Here is a 20867-nt window from a genome sequence, read left to right as displayed (position 1 = left end):
TGAATGTATCCTTTTTAACCATATCTCTCTGCTGGTTTTTATCATGCTGGTGATGCAACCTGCAACCCCTTCTTTAAGGTGAACCGTGTAAACCAGCAACCCGATGGACTCTGAAGCAGATGTGCTGAAATGAGTCATTGTTTGACAGAGTTTACACAGTGTCCCTGGGACTGCATACATGTGAGAAGGATTACTGTAAATGAACAACCTGACTCAAGATACTCGTGAACTAGCTGCTGTCATCATCTTTCATGCCAAAGGGTGTCGGAAGCATTCTTTACCTACTGTGCTGCTTATTATTTTCAAAGTTTTTGTTTACAGGCAAACATCTTTACTGAAGAGTTCCTCAACAACATCTAACCCATTTAAATACCCGGAACCCCCACAAAGTACCTCTGGTACCCCATCACGAGATGTTAGAACTTGTGACGGACCAGTGAAACCCCGTGAGGAGTGCTCTTGAACCACTGGTATGGCTCAAACACCCATGGACTCAACTCAAAGACGACTGAAACCTTCTTTTGAGCCCATGAAACTCTTAAACAATGTTCAAAATACAACCAGCCCTTGCATACCTCATGATCCCTGAAACCATTCAAAGACTCATGCTGCTTCTTCAGGAACCCCTGATGAACCTCAAGATTCTCTGCACTACTGCAAGAATCTCAGGAAAGCCTTCAGACACACTAGGAATTCCACCAAGGATCCCATAAATTTGCTCCAAAACTGATTGGCGACCACTAGAAAACCCACAAGAACCTCTGGGATCCCGTTAGGATCACCTTAAAACCTTGAACCTCTTATTATTAACCATATTATTATAATTATTAGTTTTATTATTAGTCTTATTATACATCTTTATGTGGGACCTGCATTATTTTTTGCTCTGGAAGAAAGAATCACAAAAAGCCGAAAAGTCAGCCTAATTTTTATTTATTGCTTAGTCTCAAATGTGTACAGTGTTGCTGAGACAATTCAGACGTCTGTCTCCAATATGAGCTCCTCCCAGTAGTCCTTGAAAAATAGCATATTGGCGTTGTTCTGGCAGAACTGGTGTAACCCTGGCCAAACTGCAGGATCCACGTAGGTGTTGAAGATAAGGTAACCTTGGAGACTTGGCAGCAAAGCTTCAAGCTGAGCCAGAAACATGGCACAGACCGAAGCTAAACTGTGGCCAAAGATATTGATGTTGATCCGCAGGGCGTCATGGCGGTAGGGGACTTTGTACGGTGGGGTGCACAGGCTGATGACTGTGGGTTCAAACTCGCGGTCTGCAATCACCATCAGCCCCCTGCGGCGTAGCACCTCCAGATTGGCCTCCACAGGCTTCAGTGGTTCCCAGTCAATGATGATGGTTTTGCCAGGCAGCAGGTTGGAAATCACATGATCGGTCAGGATCAGCGTCTCCGCCTGATGCTGATTCAGTGTAACTGGAGCACTTTGGCAGGAGTCAGCCTGGCAGGACAGTTTGGACTGAAGCTCAGCGATGAAGGGGCCAAGATCAGTTGCCTCACAGCACAGAGACAATATGGCCTGCAGAGGGCGACACGGTCAACATCAGGTGTTCAGTTCTAAGTTGGCAGTGAAGAACTGAGCAGTCTGGTTGTCTGGTTTACGGGGGAGTTTCTGACTACTGGTAGTGCTGTGGAACAATATGTTTTAAGGGTGGGTCCCTGATTTTTTTCCATTGCTCACGTGTGAAAGAACGTCTTCGGAACTGACTCTATTATCTTTAAATTTCTGGTTTGGTTTGTTGAATAGCTACAGATGTCTGGTCAGGACCGAGGCATAAAATTGTTTACCAATGTTTGTATTCAGTGCTGTAACAACACCAGTCAATACACTTCACTGGTCTGCTTCTTGGCCGATGTATGGTTCTACACAAAGAACAGATAAGAACTGATAGATACTGGTGGTTTTTTGGTAGGTAGTTATTGAGACTGACAGAGGCCAGTGTGTGTCCATATCAGGGAATCTATGAGCCTTTTCCACAACATACATGAGGATGTACGTCACTGTTTTCACACTATTCTACTGATCGATGGTTGGTAGTGATGAAGCGAAAAAGACGTAGCAATGTGCCAACAAAGGGAGTAAAAAAGGAGACTGCAAGCTGGCAGACGTGGATGTCAGCAATGCAGGATATAGAATACTTTTTTTAAAAATCGGCTTTGCAAAATTTTACGAGGAAGGAAATGCATTCAAACCGTTTGTTGGGCCTCAAGGATACAGCACACACAATGAGTTTTGGTGAGAAATACTGAATTCAGTGACTTTTATTTGTTTACAAGAAACTCCACAAGGTACCTTCAACCTTTGATGAGATATTTCTGGACTTAAATCTCAACCTAATTATACCCTAATCAAAAATAAACAACACCTTATGCCATAACGTACGAGTTTACCTTGTGGGGACCAAATTTCTGTCCAAAAATTGGACTTCAGTCCCCACAACGTATGGTGGGAGAAGATATCTGTCTCCACATTGTGACACACCTCTTTAGCTATGAGTCTGTACTTTGCCAGTACTTGTGGTGAAGGCTGGTCTCCTCGGCTCAGCCTGACAACACGGACTTCTGGGTAGTGGCGGCGGATGTAGGCGGTCACGTGCCTCTTGAGGGCGCCAGCGATGCCACAACCTCTCATATCAGGTGCCACCCTGAAACCCTGAAATACTACTGTCTGACCACCGTCCACCAGCAGTGTAGACTCCAGCGCCACCTACAGGTAAACTACACTTTAAAAACTTAAAATTTAGGCAAGAATATGAATAAAATGCAGGGAATAAAATAAGAAAATACCCGGTGGTACATGCACATTTCAAGAACTCTTGCCTTTTAACGAGGTAACGTCCTTACCACTCTCTTGTTCATCCTAGCGATGAAGATGAGGCGTCCGGGCTCCTGCAGCCAGCGGTGAAAGGTTGCAGCAATATAGTCCAGCCCATTGTAGTCACCAGGGCTGCAGATGTTCAGTACCTGCATCACAAATACACTAACAGCTGTCAACACAGCTGTTTTAGCTCAAGGAGACTTAAATGTGATTTAAGTCTAACACGTATTCACAGAAGCTGACTGCTGTTCACTGTAACATTTTTAGAGACTTTTATAAATGTTTTTGTTTTTTCATCTACAGATGTACTAAATTTGAATATGATTATTAGCAACATATGCTACTTATAGTTAACATGCTATGTTTCCGTTAACTGCAGCTTAAGGGAAAACTGAGCCGTTCCATTAACATTAGCAACATTAGCATATGTTAGTCAGTATACTAATGTTAAGCGTGTAATGCTAACAGCACATGCTAAAACTAACACAAACACTAGCACGTGCAAATGCTAACAACGTTGTTTGCGTTGCCTTAATGTTACCATCGGTCTTTTTGTGAGGTTGTTCCCATTTACACAAATACAAAAATTACGAGAACTGTATGCTGTAATCACTTGTATATACTTTATACTATGTAATGGTTGAACAACTGACCCCGAAACTGCTACTTAGAGAAAAAATTGAAATGGATAAAAGCGATGATCATCAGCAGCTGCTGCTCAAACACAATGTTCCAGTAACTCAAACCTCTCAATTTCAGTTAACTCTGTTACAACTCTTATAAACTGTTGAGCGTTCATTTAATTAAACCAACTTAAAGGAAAATCTTGGTTTATTACAACTGAAGTCTTGCTTTCTTTGTTTTGTCCTTTTTAAAAAAATCCAGAGTATGATTGTAGTTCCAAGAGTAGCTGCTGAGATCTGGGAACACTGTGTTACAATAGGAATGATGGCTAAGACTGTGAAAAGACTGGAATTATCCCACAAGGAAGGAATATTGAAATTTATATATGAAACGTATACATACATTTTATTTGTACAGTGTAATGACTTGGCAATAAAAAGTAAATACTGGGACCTGCTGGAAGTCCTGCTCCTCCGCGAAGCTGTACTCAATATCACAGGCTTCCCCTGCTGCAGACATCAGGAACCTGCTTTCAGCTACACCGACTGATCTGACTCTGGTTTTACAGTCTGAATGATTTCGGTGTATGGTGTGCTAAAAGTCTCTGGATCTTCTGTGCCTCAGAAAGAGCCCACTGTGAAGGGTTTCACTGTGGATTCTGGCCTCCAGTTCAGGAGGGTTCACAGTGCAGAGTCCGACAGACATGATAAAAGGAAAAAAAGAAAGACAATTGTGGGCTGCATTCAAGATCCACAACAGCATTGTTTAAAAGGGGTGCTTAATTCATAATTGTGAATGTCAATTTTGAGGATTGTGTCAAATACGGTTTTGATACAACATGTTTGTCTTTAATAAATGTAAACCAGTTTTCACCACTATGTGGTTACTTTTTTTAATCTTGTTTTAAAAACTCCTGAGACCTGTTTGTAGCAGGTTTTCTGTCTGGGTTCATTCCTCTAAGACTCTATAATTAAATGATTATTACATCTGTATCCTGTCATGTTTAGTGTTTAGTAATTGTAGATTACAATTGATCTTTTCATAATAAGACCTTCGTTTTTGTCATTGACAACAACAACACTTAAAGGAAGGTATTTTCAGGTGTCTGGTCTCGTGGTTATGATTGAGAATGGTAACATTACAACTGTCTTCCAAACCAGGGCTTTACAATGAGCCTGTGAAGGCATTATTTATCACTTCTGGAGGACTACGGGTAACCCTGAAGAAACCATAGGGGACTCTGAATGTATCCTTTTTAACCATATCTCTCTGCTGGTTTTTATCATGCTGGTGATGCAACCTGCAACCCCTTCTTTAAGGTGAACCATGTAAACCAGCAACCCGATGGACTCTGAAGCAGATGTGCTGAAATGAGTCATTGTTTGACAGAGTTTACACAGTGTCCCTGGGACTGCATACATGTGAGAAGGATTACTGTTAATGCAAGACCTGACTCAAAATAATCGTGAACTTGCTGCTGCCATCTCTGATATTTTCTTCAGTAATAGTTACAATTCATTCATTTCACAATATATAATGATTACAATAATAAACTTTATTTATATACTACCTTTCTCAACAAAGTTACACAGCGCTTTAAAGGACAAAAAACAGCTGATACAACAAATGCAAATAAAAACAAATAGAAATAAACACAGTGATGATAAAATCTTAAAAAAGGATAAAATGGCACGAGTCAGACGATAAAACCCAGTAACATATTAAATATTAATAAGAACCTTCCAGTCCGAGAACTAGGAACCAGCAGACCTCAATCCGCTGATCTAAGGGACTGCTCAGCCACACAGGGAATCAATAAGTTCTTCATGTAGTTCGGAGCCAGGACCGACTGGAACAGTGTTGTCTATCGAGTTCATATATTTTGCCTCCATACCACATTATGGAAGTCTGCAATAGAGTCCTTCGTGTCAAAAGGTGACAGAAGCGTTCTTTACCTACTGTGCTGCTTATTATTTTCAAAGTTTTGGTTTACAGGCAAACATCTTTACTGAAGGGTCCCTCAACAACATCTGGAAGCCAGCGGTTCTTAAAGACAGACGGGAGCGCAGACACGGCGAGACACAACCTCGCCACTGAAACAGGTGCTGGTGAGACCTGGTTTTCCCTGGACAGTAGGAGCAGAGGTGAAGCAGTCCCGCACCCTTTTCACCAGGACGTCGGCGGTACCCTTTCCCCCCGTCATCCGGGTCCAGTTGTGCGGGAGACGTGTGTTGGGATCCGGTTTGGCCCCTGCCGCAACACATTCTCCTTGACTGACAGAGGCGAAGATATGGTCGATGCTTCAAAGAGCCGCACGGATTTTATGCGACTGATCGATACCCGGAGAAGCTCGAGAGGGACGGAAAGTGGAGGTTTTGAGGGGAGCACGGAGGAGTGCCGCTACGCGTACTCTGGTGTTGCCCACGTACGGAACAACTGCCCTGTCCTGCGTCATCACGGATCACACCTGCGCTAATTGTACTCCAAGTCGTTGTGTGATCTCATTGAATCTCAGCTCAGTTGGATGGGATTAACTTGATTATTCTTTAACCTTCGGAAAATGCCCTGTCTGTCAATGTTAGTGAAAGGGGTAACATATTCCTAAATCCGCCCCTTTCGACGTATCCGCACCAAAATTGAACGGGACCTCCCTCGGTCCATTCCCCGCCCCTCCGCCGAGTTTGGTGCAAATCGGTTCGGTAGTTTTCGAGTGGTCCCGCCGAGAAACAAAGAAACCGACAGAAAGACGCGGGTGAAAACAGAACCTCCTCGGCCCAGGAAATGAGTGGCATTAATAACGACCAGTAGAGGGCAGCAACACGCCAGTGCGGCGTCTAGTCTGCCGAACCCAAGGAAGAAGAAGAAGAAGACGGAGACGAAGAAGAAGAAGAAGAAGAAGAAAGGAAGCGGAGGAGGAGGAGTCCTAACCGTTGAGGCTGGACCCGGACCCCTATGCGGAGCTGCCAGCTGGTCCGTATACTGACTCAGCCCTGAGGGAGAGCAGCGTGTTTTCGGTCCTGCAGCTGCAGAGGAGCCGCTCCGTGATGGAGAACCGGAGGCTCTGAACCGGGACAACCTGCCTTCTCACACGGTGAGTGCGTTCGCAGTAGACGTGCCGTCGGCGCCCGTTGATCCGGCTCAACCAGAACCAGGCCTCCGAACACAGGATGATTCACAGCTAAGAGTGTAAACAGTTAACGAACAGTTGATGGCTTCACGGGGGCCTGGAGCTTCCTTGGACGTTCGTTGATTTCCTAAAAAGCTACGTGAGCCCGGGGGAAGTTGTCGAACATGAACGGGGGCTTTTGTTAATCCTCTGACTTCAAACACAGCAGTCAAACCCAAAACCAAAACAAAACCACAGTGTAAAAGCGACGCCATTACTCCAGAGTGGAGAAATAGCCTGTTATCAGCAAAATGCAAAACTATGAAACTCTGCTAGCATGTGTCACAGCTGTCTGCAAGCGTTTGGCCGAGGCAGGAACCGGGAATAAAGACGAGCCTTTCTTCACTTCCAACGCACCGTCACGAATGAAGAGCGCCAGCAGACATTCAGCTGTAATTGCGTCATGTGCAACAGTTGGGGAACTAAGTCGGCGGGTCGGAGCCGCTGCTCCCCGCCGACGAGCTTCGGAGCCCCGCTGAAATCAGCGTGCAGCGCAGCACCGTCCTACTATTTCCCCCTAAAGCGCGTTGCTCAATGAGGCTTCGTTGACAAATGGACACTCGGGGGAAATAACAAAGTGCCGAATTTAGTGAGTGTCAGCTCTTCTCTCGCCACGCGATGCGACGTATTTCATTTCCTTCAGCCTCTTCTACAGACCAACTAGTAGATTCCTGCCTTGGAGATGCTCCTGATCCACATATGTGCACTTTAAGACGTTTGGAGAGCGAGAACCGGATAAGAATCTCTCTCCATCCTCTGCTCTTTGTCCTCTCTCTCTCTCTCTCTCTCTCCCTCCGTGTTCACTGCCTGTCCCTTTCTCTGGGACTCTTCACTTGTCTCTCCTGCCAAAGTCTATAAAAAATAGTTTGGTAAAATAATCTGCACCTTCCTTATTTCATCTTGTGTGTTCGAGTTTGCATCATTTTAGATTTGAATCACAGAAACGTGTCTCAAACAGAACAGAACCGTAAGCAAAATGTGCTTAATGCAATATTGTGTTTATACAGTAGTAGTAGTATATTAAATGTCTGGTTTGTCCAAACCTCCAAAAGATCCAGTTTCCTTTGATTTAAGAAGAGGAGAAGCAGATGACACAGTTATCAAAACTGTTGCTGATGAATTGCTTTAGAATTGACTAATCAACTTATTGATTAATGGATTAATCGTTGAAGTTATACTGTTGGGTCATTTATGACGTGACCCGCGCCTGCATATGTGGCCAGATAAGTGTAGTCCAGCGAAAAGAACAGTTGTTCTCTGTGCAACGTAGTGGAGTAGAAATGGAAATACTCAGGTAAAGTACACACATCTCAAATGTGTGCTCAGGTAGAGCACTTGAGTAAATGTACTTAATGACATTCCACCACTATTGTTGGGGTCGTGTATGGAAAATGTAATGTAAAGGTCCTGCTTTTGCTGCGTGAGCACAGAAATGAGGTTTGAAAGCAGAGAGGGGAAACTGGAAACACGTTTAGCAGCTTATCAGATTTCTGTTCAGTCAGTCCGGGACTGTCAGAGGCCGAGTGTGTTTGTGGGTGTGTACCCACCAGGATATCCTCCTCCAGTCTTGTGTCACCTGGGTTTGTCATGACCCTCTTTATTATGCTGTTTGGTTCGTGTTGTGTTTACTTTCTCTTACTTTGCTTTCATGTGTGGGCTTTTACTGCCGGTATCTGCTGTGTTAGATATTGGACACACACACACACACACCTACCTGTGTACCTTTTACCACTACCTCGTCTACATAAAGCTTCTGTGAAGCAATTTCCATCCATTCATCCATTTTCTACCGCTAATCCAGAGTCAGGTGGCGGAGGCAGCTGGTTAAGCGAGGTAATTCCGACGCCCCTCTCCCCAGCATCACATTCCAGTCCCTCCTGAGGGTCTCGGAGGCATTCCCGGGCCAGATGAGACATGTAGTCTCTCCAGCGTGTTCTGGGTCTACCCCAGGGCCTCCTACCAGTTACATGTGGAAATGGACCGGCTCCCAGCACAATAAAGAATCCAACACACAGCCAGAAATCCAAAAATAAAGTTTTATCTAGGGAAGCCTGTCCCACCAAACTGGAATGTGACCAACGTTGGGGGGAAAACATCGGCAGGGCATTTGATTCATGGAGGGACCTTGTTTGGTATTGGAGATCAAAACCGACCCCGAGCTGGATTTCTTCCCGTAGTCTCGCTTAGCCAGACCTATCGCTACACTTTGTTTTAGTGCTGCGTCAGCGCTGGAGAGTCAAATATATACTATAGTCTCAAATATAAAAGTATAAGACTGTAGTTCTCAAGTTCTTCTCTGACCTTTGACCCCTCTTACTTACTCTCCTCTCCGTCAGCTGGCGTGGTGAACATCATCACTCTGGATTGTGTAAATGTGTTTTCAGGTGATGGATGCAGAAAGCGGGGAACTGTTTCTCGGTGGCGGCGGCGGTGGGGGCGGCGACGGTGTGGCGGCAGACAGCTGGCAGCTCAACGCGCCGTTCTCCTGCTCCGAGCTGGTCTTCAGCAGCTCAGAGAAACCCCTGCAGGACTGGGAGTTGGACCCCAGCTGTGTGAGTTAACCTGCATGTCTGCGATAGATGGTTCAGGGGAAGAGTAAAGCAGTTGTTGTCCGAGCGTGAGCAACAAAACACATTTATCAGTGACTCCCTCCTACTAAATCCAAAGGTTACTTCGAAGAGCAACTCTCAAGTGATCACATGATTGATTATATGTATGATCAGAGAAGGAATATCCAGTCAGAGATATCGAATGATCTCACATCTGACAGTGTACATTCTTTAAGAAACTCAGTGGTTTGTTATTCTGTAGGAAGGTTTAGAGTTGTCATTAAAAAAAGAAAACAAAGATTCATTATTGCTAAATTTTTAAATCTGCAGGAATAATTAACAACATTAACAACTAATATGTTCATTTTATTTATATATATATATATATAGAGACACACACACACACACACACACACACACACACACACACACACACACACAAACAGCATTAAAATGACAGGAAATTGAGTGAGTTCCACTTATTCTTTTGTCAAATGTTTAAATAATTCAAATAATCATTTTGATGATTTTATGCTGTTTTTCTTAGGGTTGGTTTTTCTTTACATTTTATTGGTGGTGCAGTCAGTCAGGTGTGATTCTGCTCATCAGTTCTCATCAACTCCTGATTCTGTGTCTTTTCATTTCATTTGAGCGAGAAACCAAATCAAAACTAAAATGGGCTTCATTTTCACCAAAATGAAGTGATTTGATAAGTGATAAGTCATTAACTGGGTTCCTTTTGCTTAAGAATTAAAATAAAGAAATGTGCTGAACACACTGTTCGATGTAACTGGATCAGGATCCTTTTAAAAATGATAAAATACTTGCACATTTTTTCCTGAAACGTTTCCATCTGTGCAAAAAGAAAACTTAGACGTGTTATAAATGATTTTTCAAAAAGGTTAAAAAATATCAGTTATTTTGTGCAGGGAATCGTTCAAACTTGAAGAGACTGATAAAAGCACAAAATACCGACTGGTACGGAAACGTCAGCCTCATTTTAAACATTTAAAACCTGCTCTTCATCTGACTCTGACTCAGACGACGGCGAGTCACGACAGCGAATCAGAGGATCTCCTCCATGGCGTCGACCCAAACGAGGTGTTTCCCAGCGGGCTTCCCGGAGACCCCTCATCTGAGAGCGACAGCGGCATCTCTGAGGATCCTGTTGTCGAGAGTCCCGTCACCACAGCGAAAGCGGCGACCGCCCAGCCGACCCCGGCGACCGTCTACCAGGTGGTTTACGACATCAGCGGGCTGGGAGGTGTGAAGGCTGAACCTGGACAAGAGAACGTCATCTCCATAGAGCTTGGTGAGGGAAGAGTGTGTGGTTTGTGGTGGTTTCTGTTGTTCCCTCTTTCCTATCATGAGCATACTCTCTCCGGAGTTTAAATGAAAGGTTAATTCCGGTATTTTTACACCCTGGCCCTATTTTCCCATCTTTTGGGGTCCAAACGATTACTGGGGACGTATTTTTTTTGGGATCGGTCCGTGTTAAAGATCGCCCACTCGAAGTGCTCGTTTTAGCCACAAAAACTAACCAACCGAGGCAACGGTAGACCAGCAACTTCTGTGTTCTGCAAGGTAAAATTCCTGTTTCGTCAATGGAGTCTGGCGGCTTCGAACAGAGCGATACAACGTTTGAATCTTGCTCTTAAACAAAAAGGTCTGTCTCTGTAGTAATCCCATCTAGGGAGGTGCTGATCTGATGCTGACATCAGATATCAGTCCGATACTGACTCAAATGGCTGGATCGGGTACGTGTCGGTGACGTGGTGCTGCCGTAGCAGCGCGCTGCTAGACCTGTACGTTTTGCCAGGAGAGCTAACATAGCATGGAGGGAGCTAAAAGCAAAGGGTCAGCGGTCTGCAGGTGTTTCACGCTTGCTACGCCAACAAGTCCTACGGAAGCTAGCATCTTCTTCAAAGACACTCTAGAAGCGTCGTGCCGAAGAACGCGACGAGTTCGACCAAACAAGAAAAGGGGAGGATTCGAAGAAGCAGTTAACTTTGTCAGAAGCACGAGGCAGGCAGTTCATTAAGGAAACACTGGTATCGGGACTGAAAAAGCCCGACGTGCATCCCTAATCCTGTCCATAATGTTGTCACACACTCAATGACAATCTGAGCCTCACGGTGGCAAAAACGAGCACTTTTAGTGGACGAACTTTGATCATTCAGACCCAAAAAGGTGGGATTGTTGTCTTGAGCGTAACATTTCCATCATTTCCTCTCCTGCACAGACGAGTGGAGCTCCCAGGTGTTGTTTTCCGACTCGTGCATCGTTAACGAGCTGCCGATGGTCTCTGCAGCTCGCCTCGACGGCAGCCTGGCCGTCGTCGATCCTCCCAGCCCTGACGGTGGTCTGGTGAGACTTTCTTAATGCATATCAGGAAGACACCTTGTTCATGTGGTGGTCAGAGCTGAGGTGTGACCTGGAAGACCAACTTTTCTCCTACTGTCGTAGCTGCACCCAGACCTTCAGCTGACTGAGGAGGAACAGAAGCTGCTGACCCAAGAAGGAATTTCTCTGCCTAACAACCTTCCTCTCACCAAGGTCAGACCGCTGGAACAATCACGAGACCCGACAGAGTTTTTTAAAACCTTTTTGCAACACAAAAATAAACTCACAAAACTGTTTTGCCCCTTAAAAGTTGGCGTTTACTCGGTTTTCACCACATAACGAGTGACACAGCAGCAGCAACTAATCTTTTAAACGCGCACGCCTAAACGGCGGCTGGCGGGTTTTTATTTTGACATGAAACTGAGTGAATCCCGGTGTAGAGACGCAGACTGACGTTGATGGATTTTTAACCGAGCCTTTATTTGCAGGCCGAGGAGCGAATCCTGAAGAAAGTTCGGAGGAAAATCCGCAACAAGCAGTCCGCTCAGGACAGCCGCCGGAGGAGGAAGGAGTACATCGACGGACTGGAGAACAGGTACACGTACTGACTGAATGACAGATTCGCTGACTAACTCAACCGCAGGGTTCGCGTCTTATTTACGGAGAAGGTACAGTTTGGCTAGACTCAGATGAGACAGTGTTTCTTCTCAAGGGATCTCACATTGCACGAATGGTAAAAGGACTGCTGCTCTTTTATACCCACTCACGCCCATCAGGAGCAATTTGGACGTCAACCACAATAACGCTCACAGTTACACTAACACATCATTGTGTATGTGTGTGTGTGTGTGTGTGTGTTAACAGGGCAGCAGCTTGCTCAGCACAGAACAAGGAGCTGCAGCGGACAGTGGAGCAGCTGGAGAAACATAACATGTAGGACCACGTCTTTATTATTAACTATTGAGTGTTTACTGATTGATGAAGAAAACCGGGGGATTCACAGAGCTGTGGGGTCACATTTATCAACTGCATATTTACTAAAACAGCTTTGTTTAGTGTTAATGGTCTGCATACGAAGGTCTTCAAGTTAGGTTTCCTTCGTATCCCATAAGTGAGTGAAGTCAAAAACTGGATTCAACAGCCAAAGCACTCAGTGCGTCTTCAGCAGCAGAGGGCGCTGTTGTTGTTTTTTTTGTTTTTTTTCTGCAGTGAACGTTCTAAACAATATATATGTGGAGGATCAACCTGAGCTTTCCAGCACAAGTCAGACTTCACATTACTCCCACTGTCACTCTGTACAGAGGAAGTAAGGCTCAGCTGCACCATAGCACAGCGATGCTGACAAGCAACAGTCTGGTAGTTCTGAATGTTTAATTTTTGCAAATTGCCCTTTAGTCAGCTGTGAAAACTGAGAATCCGCCTTATTTGGTTTTGAGTCGGGGTATTTATCCCTTCTGGGTTATTTGTGACGTAAATGCAAAACGAACTAGAAAGGCGCTCTGTAGAGTAGGTACCTCCGCCAGGGCCAGTGTCAAACACACACCAGACTTCAGAGAAAAAACTTCAAATTCACAGTAAATGATCCAGACCTGCCCCAGAATGTGATGGGCTCTTCCCTGGCCCATGCCCCATCCCTCCACCGAGTCTTCGTGATCCTGCCGACAAATAAACATAACCTCATTCTGGCAAAGGAGCAGAGTTTCCTGAATTCTCCTGACATTCCTGAGTTCAGATTAATCTTAAGAGCGGTGAATAATGAGAAAAGTGAACTTGACGTGAACAGACTGACTGTGGTCCTGCTGTTCAGGTCTCTGCTGGCTCAGCTGCGGCAGCTTCAGTCTCTGATCAAACAGACGGTCAGTAAAGGAGCCCAGACCAGCACCTGCTTACTGGTAGGAAACACACAGGATGCTGCGTGTGTGTGTGTGTGTGTGTGTGTGTGTGTGTGTGTGCTTGTGTGCATCAGGGTCTGGTATCATCAAGATGTAATTCATTCAGATTCCGGTCGTCATTCGACGTCTGTTTTCCACTTGTTTTCACTTGAGTTCTGAGGGATTGTGTGTTGGACAGAGGACGACAAAGAAATGCACATATCAGCGGCGTACCACTGCTGTCTCTGCTGGAGCTTAGCCACACTCCAGTCTGCCGTAACGTTAAACACCATACGCATGTGGGACCAGTGATGGTTTGTGTTTCTGCATGTCCACGTTGAATCTGTGTGCTTTTGTTTGTCTTTTCTTGATACATACGTAAAAAATGTGTTGTGTGTACGGAGGTTGTTTTATGACAAGATATAAAACCAAACAACAACCAGACCAAACCATGTACCCAGATGTTCAGCTGGTCCAAAATCCAGCAATAAAAAGGGGTTTATTGAATGAATTCTCAATTCTCTAATACAGGTGACTCTAAATGCACAACCGTAGGGTTTTGTCCGATTCTGTGAACATGTCAGAAAGAGATCAACGGTGTGTTTGTGTTGTTGTGTCAGATCATCCTGGTCTCTCTGGGTCTGATCATCATGCCGAGTTTCAGTCCGTTCAGCCGCGACTCGTCCGCAGACGACGACTACAGACCCACAGGAGGTTGGTCCCTTTCGACATCGCGTCCTGTTGTTTCAATTGTTTTTAATCTACTGCAGCTCCAGGCGGTTTGAGCAGATTCTATTAAATATCACGCGTTCTTCCATGAGACTAATCAGGGAGTTAATAATCATTCGATTAACTATCCTGAGAAGCTGGTGAATATCAAGAACTTTTAGAAAAAGGGGTCAGTTTTTCAAATTTGTCTTCCTTTGAAAACCAGCATGAACAAATCAGGAAATTTAATAAACAAGGAAATAAAACTGTTTGTTTATATTTAATTTTTGAATTCATTCGTACTTTTTTCCCTGATTTGTGCAACTTGTTGTAATTAACTGTGTTTGGGAGGTGAGGGATGGTTGGGTTAATGTTATAGCAGGAAAACAACAAACAAAAAACTTTTCTTTTTTTTTTTCTTCACTTATTTATAATGTAATGACAATAATAATTAAGCTTATTGTAAAGCACTTATCAGAACCAGAGATTATAAAGCACTTTACAAGGAAAGTGATTTTGATTTTGATCAGGTCATACACACAAACGTACATGTTACATTTGTATTGCATACGTAGATGCACACATGCAAGCAAACGACCCGTTGTGACATGTTGTGGTACATTTGATACAATAGACAAAGTTTTTTGTGTTTTTTCATCTTTCCAGTTATTTCCCGAAACATCCTGACGGACCCCTCCTCCTCCCAGCCGGCTGCAGATGAGGTCAACGGTCCGGTTGCTCAGTCCGACTCCTCGCCGCTGCCCTCTGATCTCAGACCATCGGGAGCTGCAGAGGGTGCCGCCGTCCCCCAAGAACCAACAGAAAACGCCGACAATACAGGCGCTGATGACAGGGCCCGGGACGGGAGCCAGACGGGGAACAGCTCAGCTCTTGTTCCCGATCCGACCGGACCACTGGCCCTCGGCCTGAGTTCAACGGCCGGGAAAAGAAGCCACGATCTGTCCAAATCTGCGCACGCTGACGAGATGTAGACGGACTGCTTCGCTGACGCTTTCGAACACGACAACTGGGCGTCGGGTTTGGTGTCACGCTCGTAGAAACGGTGTCAGGACACATCAGCGGTTGCCGAAGGAGACCCTGTTATGTTTCGGATGAGCTGAAAACACAGGACCAGCAAGGGAGACTCTGATTGGTCGGTGCTGAACAGCATCGGATGATATCTGTTGGTAAAAGGTCAATGGTGGCGGTCTACACATTTTCTGATCGGAACACGGATGGTTAAGCGTGAGCCAAACATGGCTGCCTGTGCTCTTATGGATCTTAGAGACAAGTGTTGTCACATTCTTATTCAGACCTTAACCACAATAAAACCTTTACTTATCCATTTCTAATCTTTGCTGACAATCCACTCTCTTGCTGAGAGTTAGATGAGAAGATTGATACACTCTCATTCCAGTAAGCTCATGTCTTAGCTTAGCATAAAGACTGGAAACGGGGGGAAACTGCCTGTCAACACGTTATATCTCAGTTGTTCAATCTGTAGAAAACCAAAGTGTGAAAACGGCAAGTCGTGGTTTTCTGGGGGGCTGTGTGCTGAACCATTTCTTAGCTAGGCTAACGGTTTTCCCCTGTTTGCAGTCTTTGTGCTAAGCTATGCTAACTCTCTCCTGGCTGTAGATTCATATTTGGTTGACAGACACGAGACTAGCAATGATCTTCTCATCTAGCTCTGGGCAAGAAAGCAAAGACGTTGCCAGTTTTGCCAACGTGCTCTCTTCCTTTAAACAGTTCATTTTCATCTTTTTACTTCAACTCTGACAGAAGGTTGCTGTATTTTTCAACCCGTGTCTGATTCTCGTACTTGTGGCCGCTCTGACTTTGGATGGTGTTGACTTTGCGCTCACCACACGCATCGGGTCAAGCAGCTGGATCCTCCTAAAGCCTTGCAAATAAACTTCAGCCTTTACGTAAGTCATGTCTACGTCTGCGGCAACTGGTCGGCTAACCGTAGCGTCTTATCTGAGATTGTTTGGTCTACTACCGACCAGCAGTTACAGAGCTTCTGCCCTTAACCTTTGTTGGATCCAGAATGAGGCTGAGTCTTCCTCCACGTGGACTCCAGACGGAGCTGTGGAGAGTGGCGGGACCTGGGAGGGATCTGTCGGTCAGCAGGGGCCTGTGTTAGCTTTCTTTATGGGTTATTTGGAGTTTTTCAGATCCGCTTTCCTAAGGCCAGTAGTTCCTAAACATTTCTATGTCCAGTAACTAACCCTTGAGAACTTTGATCCTTCACAACAGAGAACGTGAGCCGAGTTAGACCCCCAGTCTTCTGCGAGTACAGGCCTCTTTTAAATAAAATGACAGCATAGTTAAACTGCTGATTTGTTCTCCTCTGGAAGCTTTTCAAGGTTCCCTGGAGCCACATTTCAGGCGCATTTTGTTTGGATGAGTCTCCGGTTCAGTCTCGTCGAACTACGGTGATCCTCAGCTCACAGCTCACTTGAGATGGATCCACTGTCTGGTTCTATTGTAGACTTTGTTTGTTTTGTTTTTTTACACTCACTTCACAACGACCAGGTCTGTACTGACTCCAGTTAACAAAACTAATGAGTTCCCCACTTCATTCTGGCTCTTAGTCAGTTAAGTGAACAACAACTGAAATAAGCAGTGATGAAAATAATCCTTAGTTGCGTAGATTTTTCAAGAAATTTAAAATACAGTTTATGTTTGATTTTAGGTGACTGTGCCAGTTGGTTGCTAAAGCGACAGAATTCTTATTTTTTTAACAGGCTCATGTTTATTAATGGAAATTTGGTTTTGTTGGATTTAAGTGGTGGCAGGTGTTTTTTCTTTGGCAATCACTTCATTTTAACAGATTTAAATTGAATTTTTTTTTTTTTTCCAGATACATTCTTGCTGTTTTTAAAGGGTCATTTCACCTCTGGTGTAACATTTGATTTTTTCAGTGCCATAACCAAAACATGTCTCGATTACCTGCTGACCTCTGACCTCTGTTCTGGTTCTCAGCCTCGGCTGAGGTTGCTTTCCTATGTTACGTTCATGTACAGCAGCTGAACACGACCGCTTCGGGGCCTTCCACCAGTTCGGTATTTGGTGCCTTGCTCGAGGGCCTGTGTATTTCTTCCATGTGTATCATGGAAGAAAACGCCAAGTGATCTACTAGAGTGAAACTCTGCTTTTGCTCTTTGGAAATAATGTTGAATATTTCAAACGAGAATATCTGTTGGGAGGAATTTGTTGTTATACGCTGAATGATTGTTTGTTTTGTTTTTTCCCTTGGATGAATTATTGATTATTCTCTGCTTCACTAAGTGGATTGGATTTATTTATTTTGTAGCATTAACAGAGTTTTCATTTTAAACTTTAACCCTGGGTTCAGCTGTTTTGAACCTTGTTTTATTATCAAGTTCTCCTGCGCTTCAGAACCAGCCTTTGGCCTTCACTGGATCCAGGTTGGACAGTTTAGCGTGAGGATCAGATACACCTGGTTTAATCTGCAGTAAAACACCACAGGGGTTAACACTTCTGTATCTAACAGCTTTTGTCATTCATCTGCCGCACGCTCTATTTCTCATGTTTACTTCAATAAAAGGGAACAATAAATGGAGATTGTGTCTGAGTTGTTATTGCTCCATGCGGCCGCTCAACCCTTTATAATTTTTAGCTTGAGCAACATGTTTCTTCTTAAAGCTGCTTTAATGATTTTTGAGCACTAGAGAGGAAAAGGACGAGAACAAACCTGACACCCTGGTGGTATTTTTCTTCTGCTTCTACTTCAACATCCATCAGAGACACAGAGCGACATGACGATCATCCCATGGGAATGATGTTCGCGTCCCCCTGATGAATGTCCCCTCGTCCCCCTGATGAATGTCCCCTCTCTTTTAGTTGTGTTTTGGGTCTCTGCCAACTCCTGAGGGAAACATCTGGCCCAGAAGCCCAGAGAGGTCGGAGCGGCACTGAACGGCACCTCTGGGCTCTCTGACAAAAACAGAAAGCAAAATATACAAACGTTAAAAGACAAAAACTCCCCAGGTTTTATTTTTGTGACCAGATTATATTGTAATTACATTTTTTCGTCCTACTACTTGACTTTGCTGATGTCTTTCTTCCAACACTTTGGTCCACAGCAAACATCTCAGCATCTGCCAATCAGATCTTAAAATGTAATGTAAAGTCTCATTACTGAGAAGAATTCGCACTGGCCTTTGCAGGGTGTTTCCCCTCCTTCCCATCTTTTAGTCGGTGGATATTGACGGGTACCACAGGTCACACCACACTGACCTTGCTGAGCTTTTCTTCGTACCGTCCTTACACCCAAACTTTCCAACTTTTAGTTGTTGTCAGTGCCGCTTGTTGGGCATTGAAACACTTTTCCGCAGAAATACTGACAGACTGTGATGGTTGGTGTTGTTTTCCTGCTGTAGCACCAGAATAAAGGCACAAAAAAATCCCATGAAACATTTACTGTGAAACTGTGGCACTACTATGTACTATGTAATTAATTGAAAATATATTTTTGGCAAGTAGCGTAAAAACTCAATTAAAACAAAAACACTAACAATGTTAATCATTATTGTGTAAGTGATGAATAAATGATGCATAAATGCTTTCATCTCACAGTTGGTGGCTCTAACAGGCAGCAGTCGCAGAGAGTTAACTTTTAAAAGCAGAGTTAAAATGCCGGACTTTCCTAAAACTACACAACTTTCCGAATTGGGAAATGGCTGAATGTTTAGTATAATGGTTAAAATGAAAATGAAAGGTCAGTAATGTAAGGTTACTTCACACACTGTTGACAGAGACGAGCAAAGGGCCAGGTCAAACATCACACAGTCAAAGAGCCAACGTCCTGAGATGATGAAACGCTGGTCATGTGGATCAATACTGTGATTACAGTTATGAATCAGGACTGTTATTTCCATTAATGTAGGAACAATAAACATGAGAATGATCGTAATAAGTAAACACAAGAAGAGAAGGAACGAGGATGCAGCGTCATCTGTGTTGCGGTGGTCCGGTCTTCTGAATCACCTTTCACACAAATGAAATTAAGCTTCTTTAAATCTTATCATCTGTGTCTGTTTATGACTCATGTTGTCCTGGAAGAAAAAGACACCGACACGACTTGTTTTTATCTCATTTTATTTCTTTATTTGGATTATTACCAGTTATTGTTTTTTTTGTTTGAGATATCGGACTCATCCTCTCACACGTCGCAGCAGCTTGTTATTAGGCCGTTTTTCTTCCTTCTCCTCCGTTCTGCCCGACCGAACCTGATTTCTTTCTCTGCTGGGTCTCAACGATGATCTGATTTTCTTTTCTCGGCAGGACGCGTTTTAACCCCGCATGCGACACATGGACGAGTTTAAACCCTCCGACACCCACATTAGTAGGACCTTTATGTTTTTGCAAACCTTCGGGTTTTGAGTCTGAATTATTAAAGTCGAAATGATCAAATTGTTTATGTGACAATGAGCCAAGATTCTGACCGAGGACCTCATGAGTTTGACTTACAATGTCAAAATTATGGGTTAGTATTAAAACATAATTTTTACTTTAAGGAAATATTTTTATATATATATATAATCTCATAATTGCAACACCGAAAGCTACGATTTTGACTTAGTGTCTCAAACTCAAATTCTGCCCCCCCCATGAATGTTGGGGTATTAACAGGTTTTCATAACTACAGGTATGTGTAAAATATGGTTGTTAAAAGCGTTTTTTTTTTTTTTAATATTGGGAAGCTGTTTCAACTGACCCTGACACTGAGGCAAAAAAACGGACATCCTGTTTTCAGTGACTGGAAAAACAAAGGTGCAGTGATCAGTAAAATTTTCCTTTTGGGGAAAACTCGGCGGCATCAAATCAGCGGCATCCAGAACACGGGGCGCCACCTCCTTTCACCGGTGTTGCTGAAACACGTTGCTGTGGTTTTCTGTCCACATTCAAAGACAAAAAATAAACCGTAAAGGACTTGTCATTTTAGCCGAGACGCAACAAGGACGACTCTGTTTGCGTTCAACGACTCCAGCTCCCATGAGCCTTTGACTGAGCTTCTGCGGCTGAATCAGCAGGCGACTAATTAAGTCTCCTCAAGACAAAAAAGCGCCGACACACAAACACCAATAGATTGTATGAAAGCTCCACTTTGACTGTGATTAAATGCAGGAGCCTACTGACAAAATAAACCACCTGGATATAAAAATGTTTGTATGAATTCTTTGTTTATTTTGCATAATCTTCTTATTCAGACCTCACCAGGCTGCCATGATGATGATGATGATACTGATGGGGATGATGATGATGATGATGATGCTGATGATGATGCTGATGATGACGACGATGATGATGATGATGATGCTGATGATGCTGATGATGATGATGATGCTGATTGGGATGATGATGCTGATGATGCTGATGATGCTGCTGACGATGATGATACTGATGGGGATGATGATGCTGATAATGATGATGAAGATGATGACGATGATGATGCTTCTGATGATGGGGATGATGATGATGATGATGATGGGGATGATGATGCTGATGATGCTGATGGCGATGATGATGCTGATTGGGATGATGATGCTGATGATGCTGATGATGCTGCTGACGATGATGATACTGATGGGGATGATGATGCTGATAATGATGATGAAGATGATGACGATGATGATGATGATGATGATGGGATGATGATGCTGCTGACGATGATGATACTGATGGGGATGATGATAATGATTATGATGATGCTGATGACGATGATGATGATGCTGATGACGATGA

The 20867-nt window shown here is 44.0% G+C and overlaps 2 protein-coding genes across 3 annotated transcripts; one reads left to right on the top strand and one right to left on the bottom strand.

Annotated features, from left to right (window-relative positions):
* Positions 1 to 927: 927 nt before the first annotated feature.
* Positions 928 to 6017, bottom strand: LOC120783899 (histidine N-acetyltransferase-like). The gene is made up of 4 exons (XM_040117278.1): positions 3910 to 6017; positions 2859 to 2978; positions 2497 to 2721; positions 928 to 1533 (listed from the first exon to the last, which is right to left on the bottom strand). The coding sequence occupies exons 1-4, from the start codon at positions 3973 to 3975 to the stop codon at positions 976 to 978; spliced, it is 969 nt and encodes a 322-aa protein (XP_039973212.1). The 5' UTR covers positions 3976 to 6017; the 3' UTR covers positions 928 to 975.
* Positions 6018 to 6165: 148 nt separating this feature from the next.
* creb3l4 (cAMP responsive element binding protein 3-like 4) lies at positions 6166 to 17682 on the top strand. 2 transcript variants are annotated; one of them, XM_040117276.1, is made up of 10 exons: positions 6166 to 6547; positions 9007 to 9174; positions 10213 to 10483; positions 11414 to 11538; positions 11638 to 11727; positions 12003 to 12109; positions 12379 to 12447; positions 13322 to 13406; positions 14006 to 14099; positions 14760 to 17682. In XM_040117276.1, the coding sequence occupies exons 2-10, from the start codon at positions 9010 to 9012 to the stop codon at positions 15083 to 15085; spliced, it is 1332 nt and encodes a 443-aa protein (XP_039973210.1). In that variant the 5' UTR covers positions 6166 to 6547; positions 9007 to 9009; the 3' UTR covers positions 15086 to 17682. The 2 variants fall into 2 exon arrangements, with proteins under 2 accessions (XP_039973210.1, XP_039973209.1); XM_040117275.1 differs by lacking the exon at positions 6166 to 6547 and having other exon boundaries at positions 8995 to 9174.
* Positions 17683 to 20867: the final 3185 nt, after the last annotated feature.

Source organism: Xiphias gladius, chromosome 22 (genome assembly GCF_016859285.1).
Source record: "Xiphias gladius isolate SHS-SW01 ecotype Sanya breed wild chromosome 22, ASM1685928v1, whole genome shotgun sequence".
Lineage (NCBI taxonomy): Eukaryota > Metazoa > Chordata > Actinopteri > Istiophoriformes > Xiphiidae > Xiphias > Xiphias gladius.
Note: the sequence above shows the minus strand (reverse complement) of the source record. Positions and strands in the feature narration are given on the sequence as shown.